The sequence below is a fragment of the Myodes glareolus genome, chromosome 6, assembly GCF_982192425.1.
Source record: "Myodes glareolus chromosome 6, mMyoGla1.1, whole genome shotgun sequence".
Lineage (NCBI taxonomy): Eukaryota > Metazoa > Chordata > Mammalia > Rodentia > Cricetidae > Myodes > Myodes glareolus.
The window spans coordinates 106,007,150-106,028,149 of NC_142031.1; the positions used below are offsets into that span (position 1 = coordinate 106,007,150).

Genomic DNA, 21,000 nt, shown 5'->3' on the forward strand with positions numbered 1-21,000 from the left:
GATAGCTTCTGGGTTGCGGATCTGCCCTGTGTATAACACTGCTCTCTCTCTCTCTCTCCTCTCTCTCTCCTCTTTAAATTAAAACTACATGTATTTATTTATCTGAGAAGGAGCATTTGTAGATGTCAGAGGACAATTTGTGGGAACCAATTCTCTCCTAGGCAGGACCCAGGGATTGAACTCAGGACATCACTTTGGCAACCTTTGCTCAAGGAACCGTGTTGCTGGTCTTCACGGGTAACACATCTCAACTCCCTTTGAGGAATTCCAGAACTGGGTAAAGCCAAGGGTCTGATTTCCTCTGTTTGCTCTTCTTATTAGGATTTTCAGATTTATTTATTTTATGTGTGAGTGCTCTATATGCATGTACTTTATGCCAGAAGAGAACATCAGATCCCTCTATAGATGGTTGTGAGGCACTATGAGGTTGCTGGGAATTGAACTGAGGACCTCTGGAAAAGCACCCAGGGTTCTTGACCGCTGAGCCATCTCTCCAGCCCCCCTTTTTAGGATGTTTTATTCACTGGTTGCCTCAGCGATGAGCTCCAGTCATGATCTTTTTCAAAGCCTACAATCGAACAGAAACAGTGTCTGTTAACAGTTGAGCATCCGTCTTAATAAGGGGCGTGGTCGCTAAATTGCAAGGTGGAAGCTATATAAAGGTCGTAGAGCATAAGAAGTGTCTGGATGCAAATCTGCACTCATCTGCAGAGAAACTCAGTAGGTGATGTTTCTGAAGGGAGTCAGTGCACTGTGCAAATGCATCTGTGTCCCTTATTGCCGGTGTCTCTGGGCCTGGAAGAGGATACATCATTTACCAAAGAAAGTACCACCTTCCATGAAAGTGGCAGGGATAAAGCCCCGTGGGAATCTGCAGTGAGGAGAGATGGACCTAGTGGAGGACAGACTGAGACAGGGTCTGGACCTTCTCTCATTCATTCCCTACTGAAAGATGGAAAGAATCGCTGCTTAAGGGGGCTACCCTAGCCAGAAGCAAACAGAGAGGGCCATCTGCCTCACAGCCAGGAGCCCTGGGTTCCAGTTTTAGTTGATCTATCAAGTCTTTGCCCTGCTACGGGCCTCGATTTTCATGTTTAAGTTAGTGTATGCAATGGTCTCTACTCTAAAATCTCAATCACAGTCCCCGCAGAGCAGCTGGCTCTTGGGCACTCTGTGTGGGGCTTTGAGGCCAGAGGAAGGAGACCCTTGGCTCTGTAGCTGTGGAAGCCTCCACGGGGCTTCCCAGAAGCGGAGCAGTTGTGAAAGGGTTGTCTGTGCGTCATCACTGAATTCCAAGGAATGCTTGTATCAGATGTGTCTGCATTCCTTTCTCTGTGGGCAGGATGGCTGTGTGCCTGGGGTTATGTGGAGAGAGAAAGAGAAAGAGAGAGAAGCTTTGGATGGGGCTGACTTCTCCCTCTGCTTTGAAATGCTGAGGGATTAAATGCCTTTAGATGTTTAAAGTAAACGAGAGCTAATGGAGTTTCAAAGTCTTCAGTAACCATGGTAGCATTATCCACCCGCTGAGAGCTCTCCAGATAGATGTCCTGTCAATCATTTCCTGGTGTGGCAGAAACAGTATCAAACTGGACTCTTCTTCCAGGTGAAGGTCATTAAGAGACTGATACCAAAATAAGAAAAAGAGAGAAGAAGTGTGGATTTTGGTGGATCATGCAGCAGAGATGGCAGGACCCACTTGAGTGGCTGAGCATGTGTGCCTCACATTGCCATATGCATGTTGCAGAACAGACTTGACATTAGCATCCCTTAGCCATTAGGATGAGTTAGCCCACCCAGCCACTGCCTGGCTGCTGGAGGAACTGAGAGACATGATACTTAACACCTCATCACTTTAATCCTGAAAATCCAGCCAAGTAGCTCATATGCAAATACAGTGTAATAGTCTTCATCACTGGGAAACTCCTCAGAGAGGAGGCTGTGGGATTAAAGTCCCCAGAATGACTCTTGCATAAGACAGAAGCCGTTTCATAAAGGAGAGTGTAGACGTGATCCTCAGCATCCATGGATGTATGTTATAAGTGATGCCTGAGGTTTTGGTCATGCTGGTGTCTGGACCTGATATATTCTGAATGACATTTTCCAACCAGCTTATTTCAAGTCTGTAATGAGCAGGCACTTACTTAAATTAGGATAGAATGATGGGTTTAACTTATTTTGATTCAACAAACAAATTCCACTCATATTTCTAGTGCCCGAGGCTGCACGAACACAGTGTTTTTGCAAACCCGTATTGTGTCCATCAAGTTCTGACCTTGCTGTAGATGTTGTTTGCATTTTAGTATGTATGTGCATGTGCGCTTCACTGTGTAGCCCAGGCTGCTCCAGCACTCATGATCCTCCTGCCTCAGTCTCCCAAGTGTTAGGATTTCGAACATGCGCTGCTACACCCCACTCTAATAAAAAGGGAGAAAGAATCTGAAATGTTTCATTGTTATTATTTGAATGGGTAGTAATGAGAGAGGTCCCTTATCATTGTAGGGCTGACCTAGCACACACAAGGCTCTTGGTTTAATCCCAGCTTTGGGGGTTGGGAGTGGGGTAGCAAAACAAACCAACCACATGGAAGGCAGATAGGGCACCAGTCAGAGACTGAAGTAAAAGCTCCACCATACTCTAACTTCTCCAGTGAATTTGAGCTTACTTACAGAGTAAGGAAGAGTTTACTCATAGGAACATGGATGACACCAGAGCCACCACATCACAAGAAGTCTCACCCTGGCCTGAATGGTGGCTTCCCCATAGCTGACTAGATGAAGTCTCCTCTGAGTTCAGTTAACCTTCCACACTCTTTATACTCTAGTGCCTCTGGGCACCACGCAACCACATGCATCTTGGGTAGAACTACATACTGCTGGGGGGGAGGTGAGAACCCCTCCCCTCTGTTTCTGCTGTGAGGGATGTCAATACCACCCAGTCTTGAAGGTCACTTAAAATAAGCCCAAAGTAAAGCTCACTCACGGGTCACCACAGCAGGCCCGATGGAGACGGCAATGGACAGCGTTCTACAGCATGATGGGAAAAGGGGGAAGGCTGGGGTGGGGGTGGGGCCCAGGGAGGTAGATCATTCTATAAAATGCAACTATAAAGATGAGAACCCCTGCTATTTAAAAGCCAGGCATGCTGGTGCGCACTGGAAATCCCCACACTGGAGAAGCAACAAGTAGATCTCTCGAGCTCACTGGCCTTGCTTAGCCTGGTTAGCAACCAGTGAGCCCCAGCCTCATGAGAGATGCTCTCAGAAAAGGAAGAAGAGGAACCGAAGGCACACAGCGGAGGAGTTTGATCTCCGTGGAACATGCTCATTCACACAAACACCCCCCCCACACACACACACTCCCCACACTCCCACTTCCCTCCCCCACATACACACATGTGAAGGAAACAAAAGCGAGGGCATGTAGACGTGACCGGTAAACGTTTCCCTGTATGGTGCTGCTTGAAAAAAAAAATAATAAAAATCTCTTGAAAGTTTCTTGGCTTTTGCAAGAAAGCTGTTCCTGTGCTGAGCTCCTCCCCCCGTTTTAGGTTCTAACTAGGCTCTCGGTGGATAGCTCCTGCCCAACTGAATAGTAAATAAATCTGTTCCACCCAGAAACCTATCCTATCTCCTGGGGTATTTCCCCGAACCAGAAAAAAGTTTTCATTATTCCCCGGTGCCCAGGTGGCTCTACATGCCAACGGAGTCTGAGACTTTAATGAACACTGTTTCCTTAGATAAACACCCTTTGCTTAGTCGCTGTTTCCTTGGCTGGGATATTATTTCCATAGGTGGACGCCATTTCCTTAGATGGACACTATTTCCGTAGGTGGACACTGTTTCCTTAATGACTTCTAGGAGATGGGACGGCTGAAGTGAAGGGAAAACCCGAGTGACTGACCGGTGACTGAACGGTGCGTGCTGTAATTCGGCTTCCCTCCTCTAGGAACTGTGGTCTTGTGAGGGAAGAGGAGGGCAGGGTGAGCTTCCTGAGCAAATGGATGTCTTAGACACCCCCATGCTGCTTCCTGTTTGACAACCGGTCTGAACCCAGCTTCCTCATGGGTCCAGTACTTTTCTTGTCTAAAATTATTGTATTCAAATGATTGGAAAAGGTTTGTCACACTAACAGATAATGAAGACGGCTCCCCATATCAAACAGTTGTAGCTCATTGCTTGCACATTGTTCATTGCACACCAAGGTCCTTCTCAAACTGGCAAGATGCTCTGCTCCGGCCAGAGGAAGGGCTCGGCAGTTACCTTCCACCCCCACACAGGGCTTTACTCACAACCACCAGTCCCAGAGAATCTGAAGCTCTCCCTGGCCTCCAGCATCAGGAATACACATGGTACAATACAAACATAAAATAAAGGTTCTCACACATATTCATAAAGTTTAAAACAGTATAAATAAAAAATATTTTAAGCTGATCATTGGTGGTACATATCTTTGGTCCATGCCCTTGGGAGGCAGAGGCAGGCGGATATCTGGGAGTTTCAGGCAAGCCTGGTCTGCAGAGAGGGTTCCAGGACAGCCAGGGCTATACAAAAAATACTGTCTCAAAAACCAACACACACAAACACACACACACGCACACACACGCACACACGGTCTACTCACAACAGGGATTTGTGAGCCAAGGTTGGGGAAGCAGCCACCTGTCTGCAGGGAGTCTAGCCAGCGTTCCAGCAGAGAAAGATTGAGACAGGGACAGCCGTGTCCCCACCCTGATCACTGAAAACCCAGGAAACTCTTCCTCTATTCTCAGTTCCTAAGCCACGGCAAAGGGCTGGGGACAGTGAACCAGGCCTTAGGTAGGATATCAGGGCTGCTGAAAGGACAGCAGATGTCAGTCAACCTGTGACTTGTCTTCAAGAAAAACAAGGAAGGCAAGGTCGGTAAGTCATTGCTTTACAGACTCGGCCTTTCTGTGTTTACAAAAGCAGTGTTCTTCTGCGGCTGCCACAGTCCCTGACTCACAGGCTCCTTATGAGCTCTTATTCCCGGAAAGGAGCTGGAGGAGAGAGAGCAACAGGACTGGAGAAGGGGATAGGAGGGCCAGATTCTAACTCTGGCCTTGCTTTTGTTTATGCCCAACCCCTAGGCAGAAAGACTTCCAATGGCCTGACCACCTAAAAGCAGCTTGGGGTAGAACTCTAATTAGCATCCGCTGTGTTCGTAAAGATTGTTTTTTCTGGGAAAGATTCAGATCTATTTGGAATCTTATCTGCTGGTATTGCAACACCAACTTGGAGAAAGATGGGCTGTGTATTCGGAAATGTGTCGAGTTTTAAAAGAACAGTGGGGTGTATAAGGAAAGGGGGGATCCTAAGGCTGGTGTGGCTGGTGGGGAATGACTGCCTTGGGGTTCCTCTTCTTGGCTCAGCCACCATCACCGGGATTGGATCTGAATTCTAGATGTGCATCTGAGGAGATGGTCACATTCCCTGCCTTGGGGTTCCTCTTCTTGGCTCAGCCACCATCACCGGGATTGGATCTGAATTCTAGATGTGCATCTGAGGAGATGGTCACATTCCCGGCAGGGCAGCCTCTGCAGAATGGGACCCCCGGTGGCTTTGTACAGAACGGGTGTTTCCCAGCCGCAGGCAGTTGCGTGGATGGCCTCTGGTCATGGACACTGGAGACAGTGGTGACAGGTCTGGGTGCTGTGTAACATCTGGGTGCTACTCAAGGGCTCTGTTTTTCTGGGTATCTCAAGTACAAACCCCCTAAGAGAGAGGGGCTCTGTTTATACTCATCTCCCGGTACCCTTCTGCCAAGAGGCTTGCATGGGCCCTGCACCTTTGTGGTCATGGTGACAGACGTGAGGATGCCTTCCTCTCCCATTCCTTGTTCTCCACTTACTGGTCTCTGTCCTCTCCCCAAGCGGTCCCCTTGCTTTCATGCCATAGGTATTCCATCACCTGTTCCCTGTCTATTAAGGTCTACTTCTCCTCCTTCACAGTTTTATGACTTACATGTGAGTCTTACACACTTACTTACACACACATGTACACACACAAGGAGGGAATGAGAGAGAGAGAGAGAGAGAGAGAGAGAGAGAGAGAGAGAGAGAGAGATTACAGTCTAGGTTCTGCATGTGAGAGAAAACAGGGTATTGGTCTCCGAGTCTGGCTTGTTTCACTTAATGTCATAATCTCCATTTCTCCGTGTTTGAGTGGCAAACGGTATCATTTCATCTTTCCTTTATTCTCCAGGCATTTATTAATCACACTCACTGGACTCGTAAAGCCTCATTCTGAATCTGTCTGAACTGCCAGGTTATAAACACTAAGGGTGGAGATCTGCATGGCCTCATTGTGCTCAGTAAAGGGTTCCTCACAGTGACGGTCACCTGAAGCTGGCATAAGGATGGGGATAGTAAGAAAGGTGAGCCGAGTAGGCAATCACTGGGGTTCTGCTCCGTGCCAGTCTGGCGGGGATCTGCTCCGTGCCAGCCTTGTGTAGGCCCTTCCAGCACATTAACTCAAAATTGCTTACAATACCCTAAGACAGGAAACCTTACTTGGGGAAAATCCAAGCACAGAGCAGTTCCTTGCTGAGAGTGCTGGTCCTGACAGTGAGGAATCACCTCTCTGTGTCTCCTCCCCTGCAGCCTGCTAAGTTCTGGCCAACAGTCCATTTGGCAGAGGTCCAGGTAGCTGATCTCCCTACTGCCGGCAAAGGGTGCAAACGTGGGTAAGCGGGAGTGGGGCGGGTCTCCAGAAGTCATGCATCTGATCCCAGGGATCTTGCCTCTCACAGCAATTGTAAAGTAATTGATGAAGCTGGGGACCTAGTAAAGAGCTGTGTTAGCTATTATCATTGGTGCCCAGCTGGACCCCCATATAGCAAATCTGAGGAAAGAATAAGCAAGGCAGTGACTTGATTCTCCTGCTGCCCTCTACCCCTGGTGGCCATTGCTCCTCACGGTGAGGGTGGAACCCTGCCAGAGATGACACTGGCATCTAGACTGTTGCAGCTCTTTAGGCCACAGGGTCAGACCGAGAAAGACGCTCCACCTGGCATCGTCGTTCAACCTTTTGGATGTGGGGCTCGCTCGGGCACAGAGTTCTGAAGCTGCAGTCCTGGCCCTCTGGTTCCTTTTTCTCTTCATAAAAGGAAAGCCACGCCAGGCAAAGGACTCTGCTGCTGGATAGCCGAACTGTTTAGAAACCAGTTTCCGCAGTTCAAAAGAGAGCCTTGTCAGTCACAAAGAAACATCAGGTAATCACGAGGGCACAAGGAAACAGTGTGATAGCAACCCGGCAAAACACCACTGCGCGCACAAAAGGGTGGAGGCTTAGGAGCTGATAGACAGTTGTTTTGTTCTCTAAGTTTTTGGTTGTCGTTACTATTTGTTTCCTTTCACAGTTTGTTTTACAGTGACCAGGTATCACATTTATGTTTAGTGGACAAGTTATAAAAAACACAGCAAGGATGGGCGCATGAGACAGGTAAGTGAGCTAGGGGCTTGCTGCAGGCCTGGCTAACGGAGTTCACTCTCTAGGACCCACATGATGGAAGGAGAGCAGCAGCTTCTGCGAGTTGTCCTCTGGTGAGGACAGGGCCGCGTGGTTTCAGTCTTGTGTTTCTTATCTAACACATGAACGTGAGACTGTGTACTTTTTGTTTTCTGCCAGTTTGATAGTCTATAATTTCATCACCACATAGTTCAAAATACTTTCTAATTTCTATTTTTTTTCTTTGACCTGTGAATCTGGAGATTTTTCCAGATGTCTTTTTAAAAAATATTTATTTATTTATTATGTATACAATATTCTGTCTGTGTGTATGCCTGCAGGCCAGAAGAGGGCACCAGACCTCGTTACAGATGGTTGTGAGCCACCATGTGGTTGCTGGGAATTGAACTCAGGACCTTTAGAAGAGCAGGCAATGCTCTTAACCTCTGAGCCATCTCTCCAGCCCCTCCAGATGTCTTTTTATTGTTGATTTCTAGCTTTTAATTCCACTGTGATCACAAAATGTAGGATGAATGACTCCAATCCTTTGCCGGGCATTACGAGTTTACAGTGAGGCCCAGAATGTGGGCAACTTTTTAAACACTACACATGCACTTAGCACCATGTCCTGTGCTGTTGTTAGGCACAGTGGAATATCCGTACTGTAATGAATTAAGTCGTGGCTCCCTGCCCCAGACCAGTCACCTTCGGAGACCTGCAGCATGGTCTCGTGGTGTGCCCATCTGTCTGTCTCTCCTCATGGGACTCGCTGCCCCTCGTGGCCCACTGCAGCCACTTGGGGGAACTTTGTCGTCCCTGCCTGGGACTGGCTGTTCTTGGGAACTGCTGCCCACTGACGCTGCTTGGCGACCTGCAGCGTTTCTCCCGCTGCAGCCACTTGGGGATCCGCAGCATTTTTACTTAATCCATTATTTACCATTACACGTACAACAAGGTAAGCTTATTATTTTGATCTCCCAGGATTCTTACTGGTTCCATGGTCTGCCTGTTCTTTCAGCTATTATATGAAGTATCTTACAGTACCTGACTATGATCATGTATTTGGATATGTTGCTTTTTTTTTCAATTTTTTCCCTTTAATGTATTTTCAAGATATACAACTAGACTAACAAAAGTGAAGATTCTTCTTTCAGCACTCAGAAGTACCATTCATCAAACTGTTGTGAAATTCTTAAATTCCAATCTAATTCTAGTTTAGCTGTGCCAGTCACAGAGCATCCCTTCCTCCTCGAGTGACCACACACTGACATTTTATCAAAGATACACCTCTTCGGGTAGCGTGCAGGGTTTTCCTAATAGATCTGCCAAATGATGTTTTATAATCATTATACTTATTCATATTTGATTTAGTACTAGTATTTGGGGATATAGATATATACTATGCATATATATGTAATTTATTTGTTTCTTTATCTCCTTTTAAAAGACTTACTTGTACTGGGCACACCTTTAATCCCAGCATTTGGGAGGCAGAAGCAGGAAGCCGGTGGATCTCTGTGAGTTTGAGGCCAGTTTGAGCTTGTTATTATTATTATTGGTTTTTCAGACAGGGTTAATCTGTGCTGCCCTGGCTGTCCTGGACTAAAGACAGCACTTCTAGTTAGGCATGGTGGTGCACGCTCTTAATCCTGGCATCATGGAGACCGAGGCAGAAGAATCTTGAGCTCAAGCGGAGACTGGAGTACACAGCAAGACTCTTTCTCAAAACGAAAACAAAACACTTCATTACAGTGCAATTTCAGATAACAGTTCCAAGTTTAAACATACAGGTTGATGATATTTGGCAAACTGTGTGTGTGTGTGTGTGTGTGTGTGTGTGTGTGTGTGTGTGCACTCTTCTCTCGGTATCTGCAGGGATCAATGTCAGGATGGTTTAAGGAAAACAAAATCTACCAGTGCTCAAACCCCTGATAGAAGGCACGGTGAGTATCTTCACATCACACATATACTCCTGAACACGTCAAATCATCTCTAGACCATTACGATGCCTAACACATTGGAAGCGCTATAAAAAGTTGGTAGATGATTTAATGTAAGAAATGATGACAATGAAAACATCTATAAATTATTCCATGTTTAGTGAGGTGTGATGTATTCCTGAATGTTCTTGATTCATGGTTGACTGAATCGAAGGATGTGGAATCCATGAATGCATATACACTATATAAACACACACATACACACACACACACACACACACACACACACGCACATATGATACACATAGCACTCACTCAAGATACACAGTGTTTCCATGTCCTAGGAGTTTGCCTGGTTCTTGTTCGCAACCAGTGTCTCCACAGCTGCCATCTCCCTGCCTCCCCAGGAGCCGATTTCAGGATCAGGTTGCACACGGAGCCATACAGTACATCCTCTTTCTTGGAGCCTGACTTTCTCAGCCTTGTGTCTCTAACACTTCTACTCTGTTTTATTGCACTCAGATGGGCTGTTGCCAGGTGCTGCATTATGGGGCTGCAGACACTGTGTTGACTCAGTCATCGGCAGCTCTTCTGGGAACTGCCAACTGCTTTCTCACGATCAACCAGCGGGAATCTTGTTGGAATGAAACAAAACAAAAACTGGGTCAGAACTTCTGATTCCCCTCAAAGGGTGCATTTCTAGGAAGGGAAGTTGCTAAAGAGACTTCTCTCTTGGGCGGCTCATTGTTACTGTTGGGACAATAGAGCTCCACCACAAGGGGAGGGCCAGGAAACTTTGGGTCCTCGACCTGTCATGTCCATGGTCTCTCAACAGCTTGGTTAAGACATGAGCTCAGAGCATAAGTCCAGAGTGCCTGAAAGCCTCTTTCTACCCCATCAGCTAAAGCTACTGAAGCTCAATATGGCCACAGAAATGACTTCTGGTAGATCCCAAATCCCTCAAAATTAGCTGTTACTGAGATAAAACCTGGTCCTAGAAAACATCCTTAGAAAGTTCCCAGAATCTTTCAGTTGACTGGGAACCCACCGGGCCTGCAGGTCACACAGCAGGCCACTATTAAACCCCTGAGGTAGACTGTGACAGTGACATCGCCTAGTTACTCTGCAGGGTCTTGAAGCTGCTTTGGCATAACAACCAAAACTAGAGACAACCACTGACTCTTAACTTGGATTCCAAAGTCTAGAAAAATGGGAATCCTTTCTCCCTAATACAACTTAACAGGAACTCTCATGCATCTCCGGCAGGAATTTACACGTGTGATGGGGAACGCCGTCATATTGACAGTGACTCCCTTATGGTCTGGACATTGTAGACATTGGACCAAGACATGTGTCACAATTAGGACTGCAGCTCATGAGCAGGAGGAGCTGACAGGGATCAAAGATGTGGTCAGGCTGCCCGTTAAATCTTGGAGTTAGCTCAGGAATCCTGAGACCAAGTTCTCAACACAAAGGAGATTTATTTGCTCCAGAAGGATAGAAGGCAGGGAATAAAAGATAAAGACAGGAGATAGAGGATGAGGGAGAAGGGGAAGGAATAAGGGAAAGGGGAAGGAGTATTTGTTCTGGGGTGGCACAAAGAACTATCTCTGGATAACGAGGGAATAGATGTGACTATAGGAAAATGGTGGTTTGTAAAGGTGAAGGGGGAAACCCTGGGTTAGGATGAGGTGTTTAATTTTGATTGGGCATGTTCATTAGGTCAGCCAAAGGGGGCTTTTGGTTGCTGGACTTCACTACTTTGATAGCTGGACCTTGGTAGTCAGCCTCAGGAAGAGGAACTGGACAAATAAGGGAACAGACCTTGGGGCTAGCTTCAGGAATGTAATCTAACCGTTTTTAGCAAGAGGGAATGGGGGAGGAAGGCACAGCCTGCCAGAGTCATGCCTGCCTCACTCGAGCTGGCCGGTGGCCCTTCACTGACAAAGGGCAGGAGGTTTCTATTTCAAATGTACAAAGTTGCTAAATTGCCTCTACCATGTGACCACTGAACACTTTCCGTGCTGCTGACCGGAATCTAGATATCCTCTAAGTGGAAGACACACCAGATTTCAAAACCTCAGCATGGAAAATAAGAACACAGAGACTCCTTCCTAAATGTGTGCCACGTGACACTATTTCTGGGAAGGCGTGAACAAAGGTTTGTTTACCCCAGATAAAGAACCAATGACAGACCTAAGTATAGACACCATCAAAGTTTAATTTGGTGAACAAGTGAGTTTTATTGGGGTTACTTAGAGGACTATGGGTGAGGGATTACTTCTTGGCACAGAAATGACAGAGAGATCTGCATCACCAAAACCCACCCCTGTGTGACGACAGCCCCCCAAAGCTGGACACTTGAAGCACACTGCACTGCCTTCAGGCAGCTCCACAGGTTGGAAAGTGTCACTTCCTGGCAACTCAACCGGCCTCTTCTTGCAGGTGCTCAGTTGGACCCTTCTCCTCGGGGCAGCTCAGCTAGTCTGATAGTATCACTGAGCTGTTCTTACTCAGTGGAGTCTAGTATATCTTGTCAGTTTCAGGGACTTCCTGACGCCCTGAAATGTTTACCTCTTGATCTTAATGAGCTTCCTTGAAGGGTGGACTGTTTCACCTCCTCTTAGAACAGTGGTTCTCAACCTGTGGGTTCGGGACCCCTGTGGATCACATATCAGATATTATATTACCAGTCACAACAGGAGCAAAATTACAGTTCTGAAGCATCAATGAAACTAATTTTATGCTTAGGGGGGTCACTATAACATGAGGCATTGCATGAAAGGGTCACAGCATTAGGAAGGCTGAGAACCACCCTTAGGACATCTTGTTTCACCTCCTAACATCCTATGACTTAAAGAGCTTCTCTCTAAGATGGAAGGTTCACCTCAGAGGAAAGGGTTGTCCAGCAGTGTTATACTGATGATGCATTAGAGCGCTGCTTTGCACATATTTAATTAATTCAGACATCTCATCAGGCCATCTGCTTGTTCTTATTCTCATTAATGAGACTACTGGAAAAATCTAAATTGCCAGTGTTGGTGAGATGGCTCAAGGGGGAAAGGCGCTTGCCCGCAAGCCTGAAAACTGGATTCTGGCACCCAGACCCTTAGGGCAGAGGGAGAACTGATTCTGATGCATTGTCTTCGCCCACCACACATGCACCCTGGTGCTTGTACACATGCAACTGCATGCACAAACACTAAATAAATAAATGTAAAAAACTATAAAAAAATAGTAAAATAGAACTATCATGAGGATTGTATTTATCTTATATTAGTAACCCTGCTCTACCACTTTTTAGAATGATTCTTTTTAAGCCCAGTGTTATTTGTGAGTACTCAGGATCTTGAGTGAATCCCGTGAGCTCATGGGTTCAAGACCGCCTTAAGAAACTATATATAGAGCCTTAAAAAAAATGCCAGGCGCTGGTGGCGCATGCCTTTAATCCCAGCACTTGGAAGGCAGAGGCAGATGAATCTCTGTGACTTCCAGGCCAACCTGGTCTACAGCGTGAGTTCCAGGATAGCCAGGGCTACATAAAAAAAAAATCCTGTCTCAAAAAACAAAACAAAACAAAACAAACAAACAAAGACTGTTCCCTAATCTTTTTCCCTCTCAGGTTTTGCTCTCCCTCAAATCTATTGCAGATTTAGTTCAAAAGCCCAAGTTGCAAGATGGGATGTAGAAACCTATTTCTACAAGGACTGGGGTTCTCCTCGCCTGGAGACAAAACCCATCCTACAGGAGATCAGGAAGCCGGAAAGGGCCATGCTTGGTGGCACAGGCCTGTAAGTCCCAGGACTCAGGAGGCTGGGGCAGGAGGACTGTGAGTTTAGGTCAGCCTAGACTACATAAGAGTCCCAAGACTCTGGAGTAATGCAGCAAGATCTCCGTCTTTAAAATATAAAAAAATCAGAAAAAGAATCGGTGGGAAGGGCCAGTCTAGCAGCCCCCAACACACACACACACACACACACACACACACACACACACACACACACACTCACTCACTCACTCAAGGTTTCCTCCCACCAACATACTCTACCTGCCTCTGATTCAAGATAAGGTTCTAGGCAGTGGGCTCCTGGTCTGCACGTTCTATCTTCATTTTCCATTTGGTGTTCTATCTTGCCTTCTGCAGCCCTGGGAACTTGTTTTCTGGCCTCGCAGTTGGCCTTAAATTGTTTCTTTGGCTGTTTCCTTGGACTGTCTGGACAGGATGTTTCAGCAACACCCCCACCCTCAGGGCTCCATATCTGGAGGTGGGAAAACCTCCCCTACAGAGAGGCCTGGCTCCCAGAAGCCCAGGGCTACCCATTGTCCTTTCTCCTTCCTCTCCCCACCCCTTTTTCTTCCCTTCTCCCTTCCCTCCCCCAGCCCTCCCCTTCCCTTACTCCTCCCCTTTCTCTACCACTCTCTTTCCCCCATGCCTTCCTTTTGCACCCAGGACTGAGCCTTTGCAGGTAAGACATGGAGGACCTTTCTGAGTCAGGGGACATCAGCTCTCTGCTGATGCTCATGAGCGGTAACTCTCTGAGGTGGCTCATGGCACATTGGTCTCTCTCTGGCTTCTGTTTACCAGGCAGTGCTATTTCTTTGTTTCCTTTTTGATTTCTATTCTTCCTTAAATTCCTGCCAAAGTAAGCTAACTGACCTTGGGAAATTACAAAAGCAATCAGCCTCCCGGCCAGCTAGTTCTCATGTGGCCAGTGACTTCGTTCAGCTGGTCAATAATCAGGAGAGAGCTTCCCCCTTGGGTAAATGGTGGGGTGTCTACAGTGGGTATTACAGGACCAGTTTGGGAAGCTAGGGACAATTTTTGTGGGGATCGCAGGCCCAGGAAAGAGAAGCAGAGAGTTAACAGAGCCCTCCTAGTGATAAGAGTAAGGACAAATGAATGAAGGATGTTGCTTAACCTCCTTCCCCAGCCCTCTAAAGCATGCTGACTCATCGAGGGAGAAGGAGCGGCCTTTCCCTGTGGTTTCCACTCTGCACTTCAGCAATTCCCACAGCCCTCCCTGAGAAACCAGCCTGGGAGCTAGGACTGACCGGCTGCTACTGCTGCAGTTCCCCTGCCCCCCAATTTCCTTTATTTATTTATCTACTTAGTTATGCTTACAAATCTATTTTTTGGCTGTCACAAGATAAATTTTTAAAGCATTTAAATTTTTTTGAGATTATAATTTAATAACAAACCTTTCCATCTCTTTCTCCCTATCCTCCTTCAAATCATGGCCCTTTTCTCACTAATTGTTATTGCATGCATATATATATGTATTTGTGTATACATTATCTATTCCCAAATAGAAACTACACAGGCCATGTAGTGGTACTCGTACGTATGTTTCAGGGCTGAGCATTTGGCACTGAACAACCAATTCGTGTGCTCCTCCCTAGGGAGCACCACCTCACCCACTCCCAGCCTTCCTCAGTTGCCATGATTCTTTATGGGTGTATTCCTATTACTGGGAGACACAGGCTCACAGAAAACTTCCTAATTCTCTCTCTGTGACAGAGTTTCTGTCCCCTCTTCCAAAATGTTTCCTGAGTCTTAGATGTGGTTCGGTTTTGTAGACGCATGCATTGGGACTAGGCTCCAGAACTTGGTGTTTTAATTAGTTGTGTTTTTCCATACTGGTCTCCACCTGTTGCAAAAAGTTTCCCTGATGAAGAGTGAGGAGTACCTTTATCTGTGGGTATAAGGACACATGCTTATAAATTGTTGGTTGAGATTATGCTGGTTTAATAAATTAGTAGTTTTCTTCCAATAACCATGATTTGATTAGCACTGACTAGTTAGCTAGGTTTCAAGTCCCAGGCATTGTTCCCTATTGTTGAGCAGGTCTTAACTCCAACCAGAGAGCCGTTGGTTACCACCAAGGTATGTGTGCCATTACCGCACCCTGAGGGTTATTGTGCCAAGCTGATCATTGGCGTGACTCATAGGCATCATAGTTGGTAAGATTATTGGTAGCCTCCATCCTTTGGAAGCTTGCATGGCGCCTTCTGGTTTCAGGAAAGCCAGTATCTCAGGGAGGGTACGTCCAGGTCAATTCCAGCTCAGGGGTCTCTGGGCTGTTTCTGAAGTAGGCTGTGTCTTCAGAGATTGGGACTTACCTTCCACCTCTGGGGAAAGGGAGTGGTAGCCATGGACAACAGCAGTAGGTTGTATGTTTTGCGAGTCTCTTAGCTAGCCATGCCCAACAACTCAAAAGAGGGTTTCTAATGTCTGTTATTAAGGTTTTGTTAGGTGGTCTTTGGCTATTTAAGGGAGCATTGTCAGCTCAGATGAGAAAATTTCATTAAAATTATATATGTATGTTTATGCATAGAATTGCATGTATCCTAGGTGGTTTTTTTTTTGATAAATAGTCAAGAGTATGATTCCTTGTCGCGTTTTCATCCATCCTCATTGTCACTGTGCCACCTCCCTCCTCGTGTGCATACCTCGTTTCCTAAGGAGCCCCCACATTCCCCAAAGCAAAAGGAGCTGTGACAAAGAGGCATGGTGCCCAAGTGACCGATGTTTGAGAAACATTGTCCCAGAAGAAGAGCACAGAGAGCACTGTGAGCTTCTGCTACTGTTTGTAGTCATTCCTGACTCAGCCCAACGGCATTGGATATGGACCGACTGATTGTGTCTACGCATGTGTGCCCATGTGTGTGATGGCCAGAGGCTGATACTATCTTTTTCAGTTGCTGTGCTACTGAATCCAGGAGACTGACTGGCCAGCGAGCCCTCAGGATGCTCCTGTCCGGCTCTCCGGTGCTGGGATTACAGGCACACGCCTCCATCTGGTGCTTTCCAGTGGTGCTGAGGGAATCCTTATGCTTGAACAGCGAGCATTGTACAGCTGAGCCGTCTTCCCAGCACCCTCAAATACCACTTAAAGACAAAGACAAGGTCGGGCACGCTAAAGCAGTCAGAGCTATGTAGTGAGACCCTGTCTCAGCAAACAAACAAGACTGAATGCAGGGAATGACCATGAGCCAAGGGATATAAAGTGGATTGTTTTTCTAATTCTAACCCTGTCACAGAGTTTTGTTTGGGGTGATGAATGAGTATTTGATTACGGAAGAACAATACCCAACCTGAAGCTCCACAGCTTCCTTTCCAAATGGTTCAATAAACTCTACAGAAGTTCCTTGAGATGTATAGTTTTAGGATATGGTTAATTTCAACGTGTGATTTTTTTTTGCAATGTGTTTTTAATAATAAAGTTTAATTATAAAAAAAGAGACCCTCTTTGTGTGGAAGGGTCCTTTGGGCTTTACAGCTATTGGGGAAATGATCTGCAAAAATACAAGAATAAAACTCGGTACAGCCCGATTTTGGTACTGGGCCAGGATTTCTAGGGTCTGACATCAGATCATTTACTTTAGCCATAGGTAAGCACAGCACAATTTGGGAGAAAAGTTTCCTGAAAACAATGAACTCAGCCCTGTGAGTACAACAAGCTCAAGACTGTTTACATGGAAGTCCTTTACAAAGTACGCTGGCTTCATCTGTAAGATTGGCTTTTGTTGACAGAGAAACAATGCTGAAGGTAATGGTCTCGGGAGAGTGGCTGAGGTCAATGTAACAGCTGGCCCTAAGATAACATAGAAGTCACTTAGGCTGCTGTGAAGTACAAACGGCATCTCTCACAAGGATGAGTTTTATGACCTAGAAGTCATGCTCAAGGTTTTAGGGGGAAAGATCTGGGAGGAGTAAAGTGCAGTCAGACAGCAAGGGATCACCAGGTTGTAAGCTGCCTCCATTCCCGGCATCCCGGGGGAACAGGCTGAATGTCTCTTTCCTTTGAGGGATGCCTGCGAGATTAACTTTCCTGGCTTCTCCAGTGCTTAACTGTGTGCAGAAGCACTTTTTGCTTCCTACACCTTTGTTAGCTTTGCAGATTCTGGATAGCGATGGTCTAAGGGAAGGAGGCCATGTTAAGAGTATTTTATCTTCCTTCAAAGGATGATGCCAGAGACTCAGTAGGACTACCTATTTGACTTTGGTGGTATTAGCTGAATGCCTTTTGGAAGTCACTTACTGAAGCCATGGGTCCTGGTTGTCACCTTTCTTCCCTCTTTCCCCTTCTCTCCTCCCTGGTCTCCATGAAGAGACAGAGCTGCCCTGCCTTCCCCAAAGTGAAGGATTGAAACCAAGAGGTGGACTAAATCTTTCCTCCCTGACATTGTTCTCTTGCCGCAGTGACAGAAAAGCGAATACATTTAGTGGTGCAGAATCCCACCCACAGCAATGAATTGTGATTGTTGTTGAATAACTCCCTGGTAAAATTCTTTGGCATGATACTCTCCTGTTGGAGGCAGAGAAATGAAAGAGACCCGTGGAAATGGGGGAGAGGGAGAATCCTTCAGTGACATTTGCTTTGTTGACAATGTCCTTTATCTCTTCAGGGTCAGCAGTGAAAGGCAGGATCCTGGACGGTGGCCCTGAATTTCGATTGCCTGTCTGTCAGGGAGACACATGTGGTCAAAGATGAATCTGAGCAAAGTAGCTGCTGGCTACTTGAACTATGGAAAAGCGGGGCCATTATGAGATGGAAGCCGTCCCATCGGGTTGCCACTCCCACATTAAACTGTTGAAGATCAACAGGGAGCATCTGGTCACCAACATCCGCAACACTCAGTGTCTGGTGGACAACTTGCTGAAGAATGGCTACTTCTCGGCGGAAGATGCAGAGATTGTGTGTGCCTGTCCCACCCAGCCCGACAAGGTGCGGTGAGGGACACTGGTGCTGATAGTGACCGACCCAGGTTTCGAGCAGCTCTTCCCCTACCCTGGTCCCAGAAAAGGGAGGAGGATTTGCTATACTGGACCAAATTTCCCACTGGGGTCTTTGTTTTGGTTGTTATTGCTGCTGCCGTTGCTGCTGCCATCCCCACCTCGGCTTCCGCAGCACGGGGAGTATTGATCGCAGGTGTGCGTTCACACTGGGCTCTTTGGGTTATTTTCATCCTTGTGCCCAGCTTATGCGTTACAGAAAAGCTTGATTACAGATGTGTACTCACGCTGGGGCCTCATCAGAACATAAATGAGCTTCCTGCCAAGCCAGTTTACTTCTGTTTGAGGCTGGAACAAGCCCTTCCATTTCAGCTCTCCCTGTAGCGAGTGTTGACTCCTAGGCCAACTTGTGCTTTAAATGAGGAGGTGAGAAAGAGCATGGCACTTAGTGTCTCAATACCCCAAGGGCCCAGAGGCACCCACAAAGCTAGATTTAGAAGTGACTGCCTCCCTAGGTAAGACCCCATTGAAGACTTTCCCACGCTGCAAATGAGGAAGTAGAACCATCAGTTCCCTATGCTCGGGAGTAAGGTCTGAAAACTAAGAGAGTCCCCCAAGTCTCTGGATAGAAAAGTGAAGTGCCTATTTGAGATGAGGCAGGGAGGGGCTAGAGACGCCCAAAGAACTTCTAGGTGGGCCCACAGCACCCTGGTATGCTTTGGTTTCCTCTCTTGACACCCCCTTTCTTGGCTTTTCAAGATAGAATGCCCTCTGTAATCTAGCTTGAGTTGAAACTCTAATCCCCCTGCCTCAGTCCTCCGAGTGCTAGGCACTTCACTTTTCATGAGAACATGAGATTTGAGTGTTGTTCAAATCTCATGTTCAAACTGGCCTTCGTCTTAAAAACACAGGCAAAGCAACGGGGGCATGAGATTTGATGGGAGTCTGTTACCCTCCTGCAGCGTAGCCCAGATACACTCCTTCCTCTTGTTTCTAGGGTGACTACCTCCTAGCACACTTGTCCCTCAATGACAGTGACAAGAGGTTAGGAGGGAAAATCCACAGCTGGAGGGCTTTCCTCATGTTTCTTCTGTTTTTAGGCTCACAGATGCTTCCTGGCTTCTTATTGCCATGGGGATGAATTCTTGCTAACGAGGCCCCCTTTACAGCTTCCGTGCGGACTCTTTCACTGGCTGTGCAGGTGGTCAAGCTGTTGCTACTGTACTCGCGCCTGGAGTCCTGAGCTGAGCACCCCCTGGGATCCTTTTGGCAGGGAGATGCCCCTCATACCAGCTCACGCTCTTAATGTTTGTGCCATCTATAGGTCCGAAAAATTCTTGACCTGGTGCAGAGCAAAGGTGAGGAGGTGTCGGAGTTTTTCCTCTACGTGCTACAGCAACTCGAGGACGCTTATGTGGACCTCAGGCTGTGGCTATCAGAGATCGGCTTCTCCCCTTCCCAGCTCATTCGGAGCAAAATTATCATCAATACTGACCCAGGTAGGAGTCAGCCCCAGCAGGACTATAGGCTTGGGTATGAAGGGAGGCACTGGGGTCTGGAAGTGCTATCATACTGTGGCCCAGGTGGGCATAAAAATGTAACCAGCAAGGCCAACCTGGCTGCCTGGGCTCTACCTCACAGAGCAAGCCCCGGTGCGCCTTCCATTTTGGAAAGAAGAGATGGTCTCTGGCACCAGAGTGCAACCTAGGTCACTTTAACTGAACCAAGCACAGGGAGCTTGTCTGCTTCCTTTTGCTTGCTTTGGTTCTGGGGATGGAACCCCAGGCCTTATGCATGCTAGGCCAGAGCCTTACCACTGATATACAGCCCAGCCCCTCTCATCTGGTTTATTTAGGAGCCTCGGGAATTGTGCCTAGCTTGTGCACTCAGACACGGAACTAGCACAGTTTTGACACTATTTTTTTCTCTTTTTAAAGTTTATTCTAGGTGGGCTAAGATGTCACTCTGTGGTGATGTATTTACCTAGCACATATAGGCTCTGAGCTCAACCTTCAGTATACAAATAATAATAAAGAAAAATACCTTTCCCGAAAACGGTGAGATTCAAGGCAAAGTTCTTTGGTTACCAGAATCCACTCTATATTTCCAAAGTGCTGCGGACCTCATGAGTTGACTGGTTAGCTTGATAATTTTTCTGCACAACCTGCACCGGTGGAGGCAGTGTGCTGGCTACTGAGGATGCAGCGATAAGCAGGGATAGAACACAATTGTCTTCTGGGACTTCAGAGTCTATGACAAGGCGACCAGGACAGCAGCAGCGGAAGGTGCCAGTGGTGAGGGCAGAGTCTGCTCTGGGAGGGGGCCACCTATCCTTACTCTCTCGGCTTTGCGACAGCCACCCGGAGCATGCCAGCAACAAGTACCCCACACTCCGATTTTTAGACTCCACTTTGACCTGGTGTTTTAGTCACTTTCCATCTCTGTGACAAAATGTCTCAGAAAGCAACTTAAAAAAAGCCAAGCTTTGCTTTAGTGTCTCAGTGCATGGTGGGTGACTCCTTTGCTGTGTGCCTGAGTGGGGCTAGGACGTTATCATAGAAGTGCCTGGCAGAGAACGGCTGCTCCCAGCAGCAGTGGGAGACAGCAAGGGAGCTGGGGACAGGAGGCAGTGTTAAAGGACATGACTCTTCCAAATGACTCCACTCCTAGTTTCTGCTGCTCCCCAACAATTCCATTAGATTATGAAGCGATCAGTGGATTAATCTTAGGGAGGTCAGAGCCTTCAAGATCGCAACATTTTCCCAAAGCTCACTGACTGGTCCTGCCATTGGCCTTTGGGGTCATACAAGATTTAAGAAATTACGGTTTAGAAACAGAGAGAAAGGACCTTCCCAGAGAGT

At 47.0% G+C, this 21,000-nt stretch overlaps 1 protein-coding gene across 5 annotated transcripts in view; it reads left to right on the plus strand.

The window, feature by feature from the left end:
• Nod1 (nucleotide binding oligomerization domain containing 1) overlaps nucleotides 1–21,000 on the plus strand; it is a 42,320-nt gene that overhangs the window by 8,340 nt on the left and 12,980 nt on the right. For 2 of the 5 annotated variants that reach the window (XM_087907472.1, XM_087907468.1), the window contains exons 2-3: nucleotides 17,812–18,131; nucleotides 19,464–19,638. In XM_087907472.1, coding sequence (XP_087763598.1) covers nucleotides 17,931–18,131; nucleotides 19,464–19,638 — 376 coding nt within the window. In that variant the 5' untranslated portion in view covers nucleotides 17,812–17,930. Of the gene's footprint in view, nucleotides 1–13,716; nucleotides 13,869–16,788; nucleotides 16,953–17,811; nucleotides 18,132–19,463; nucleotides 19,639–21,000 lie in introns of those variants that run through there. The other 3 variants (XM_087907470.1, XM_087907469.1, XM_087907471.1) reach the window with 3 other exon arrangements.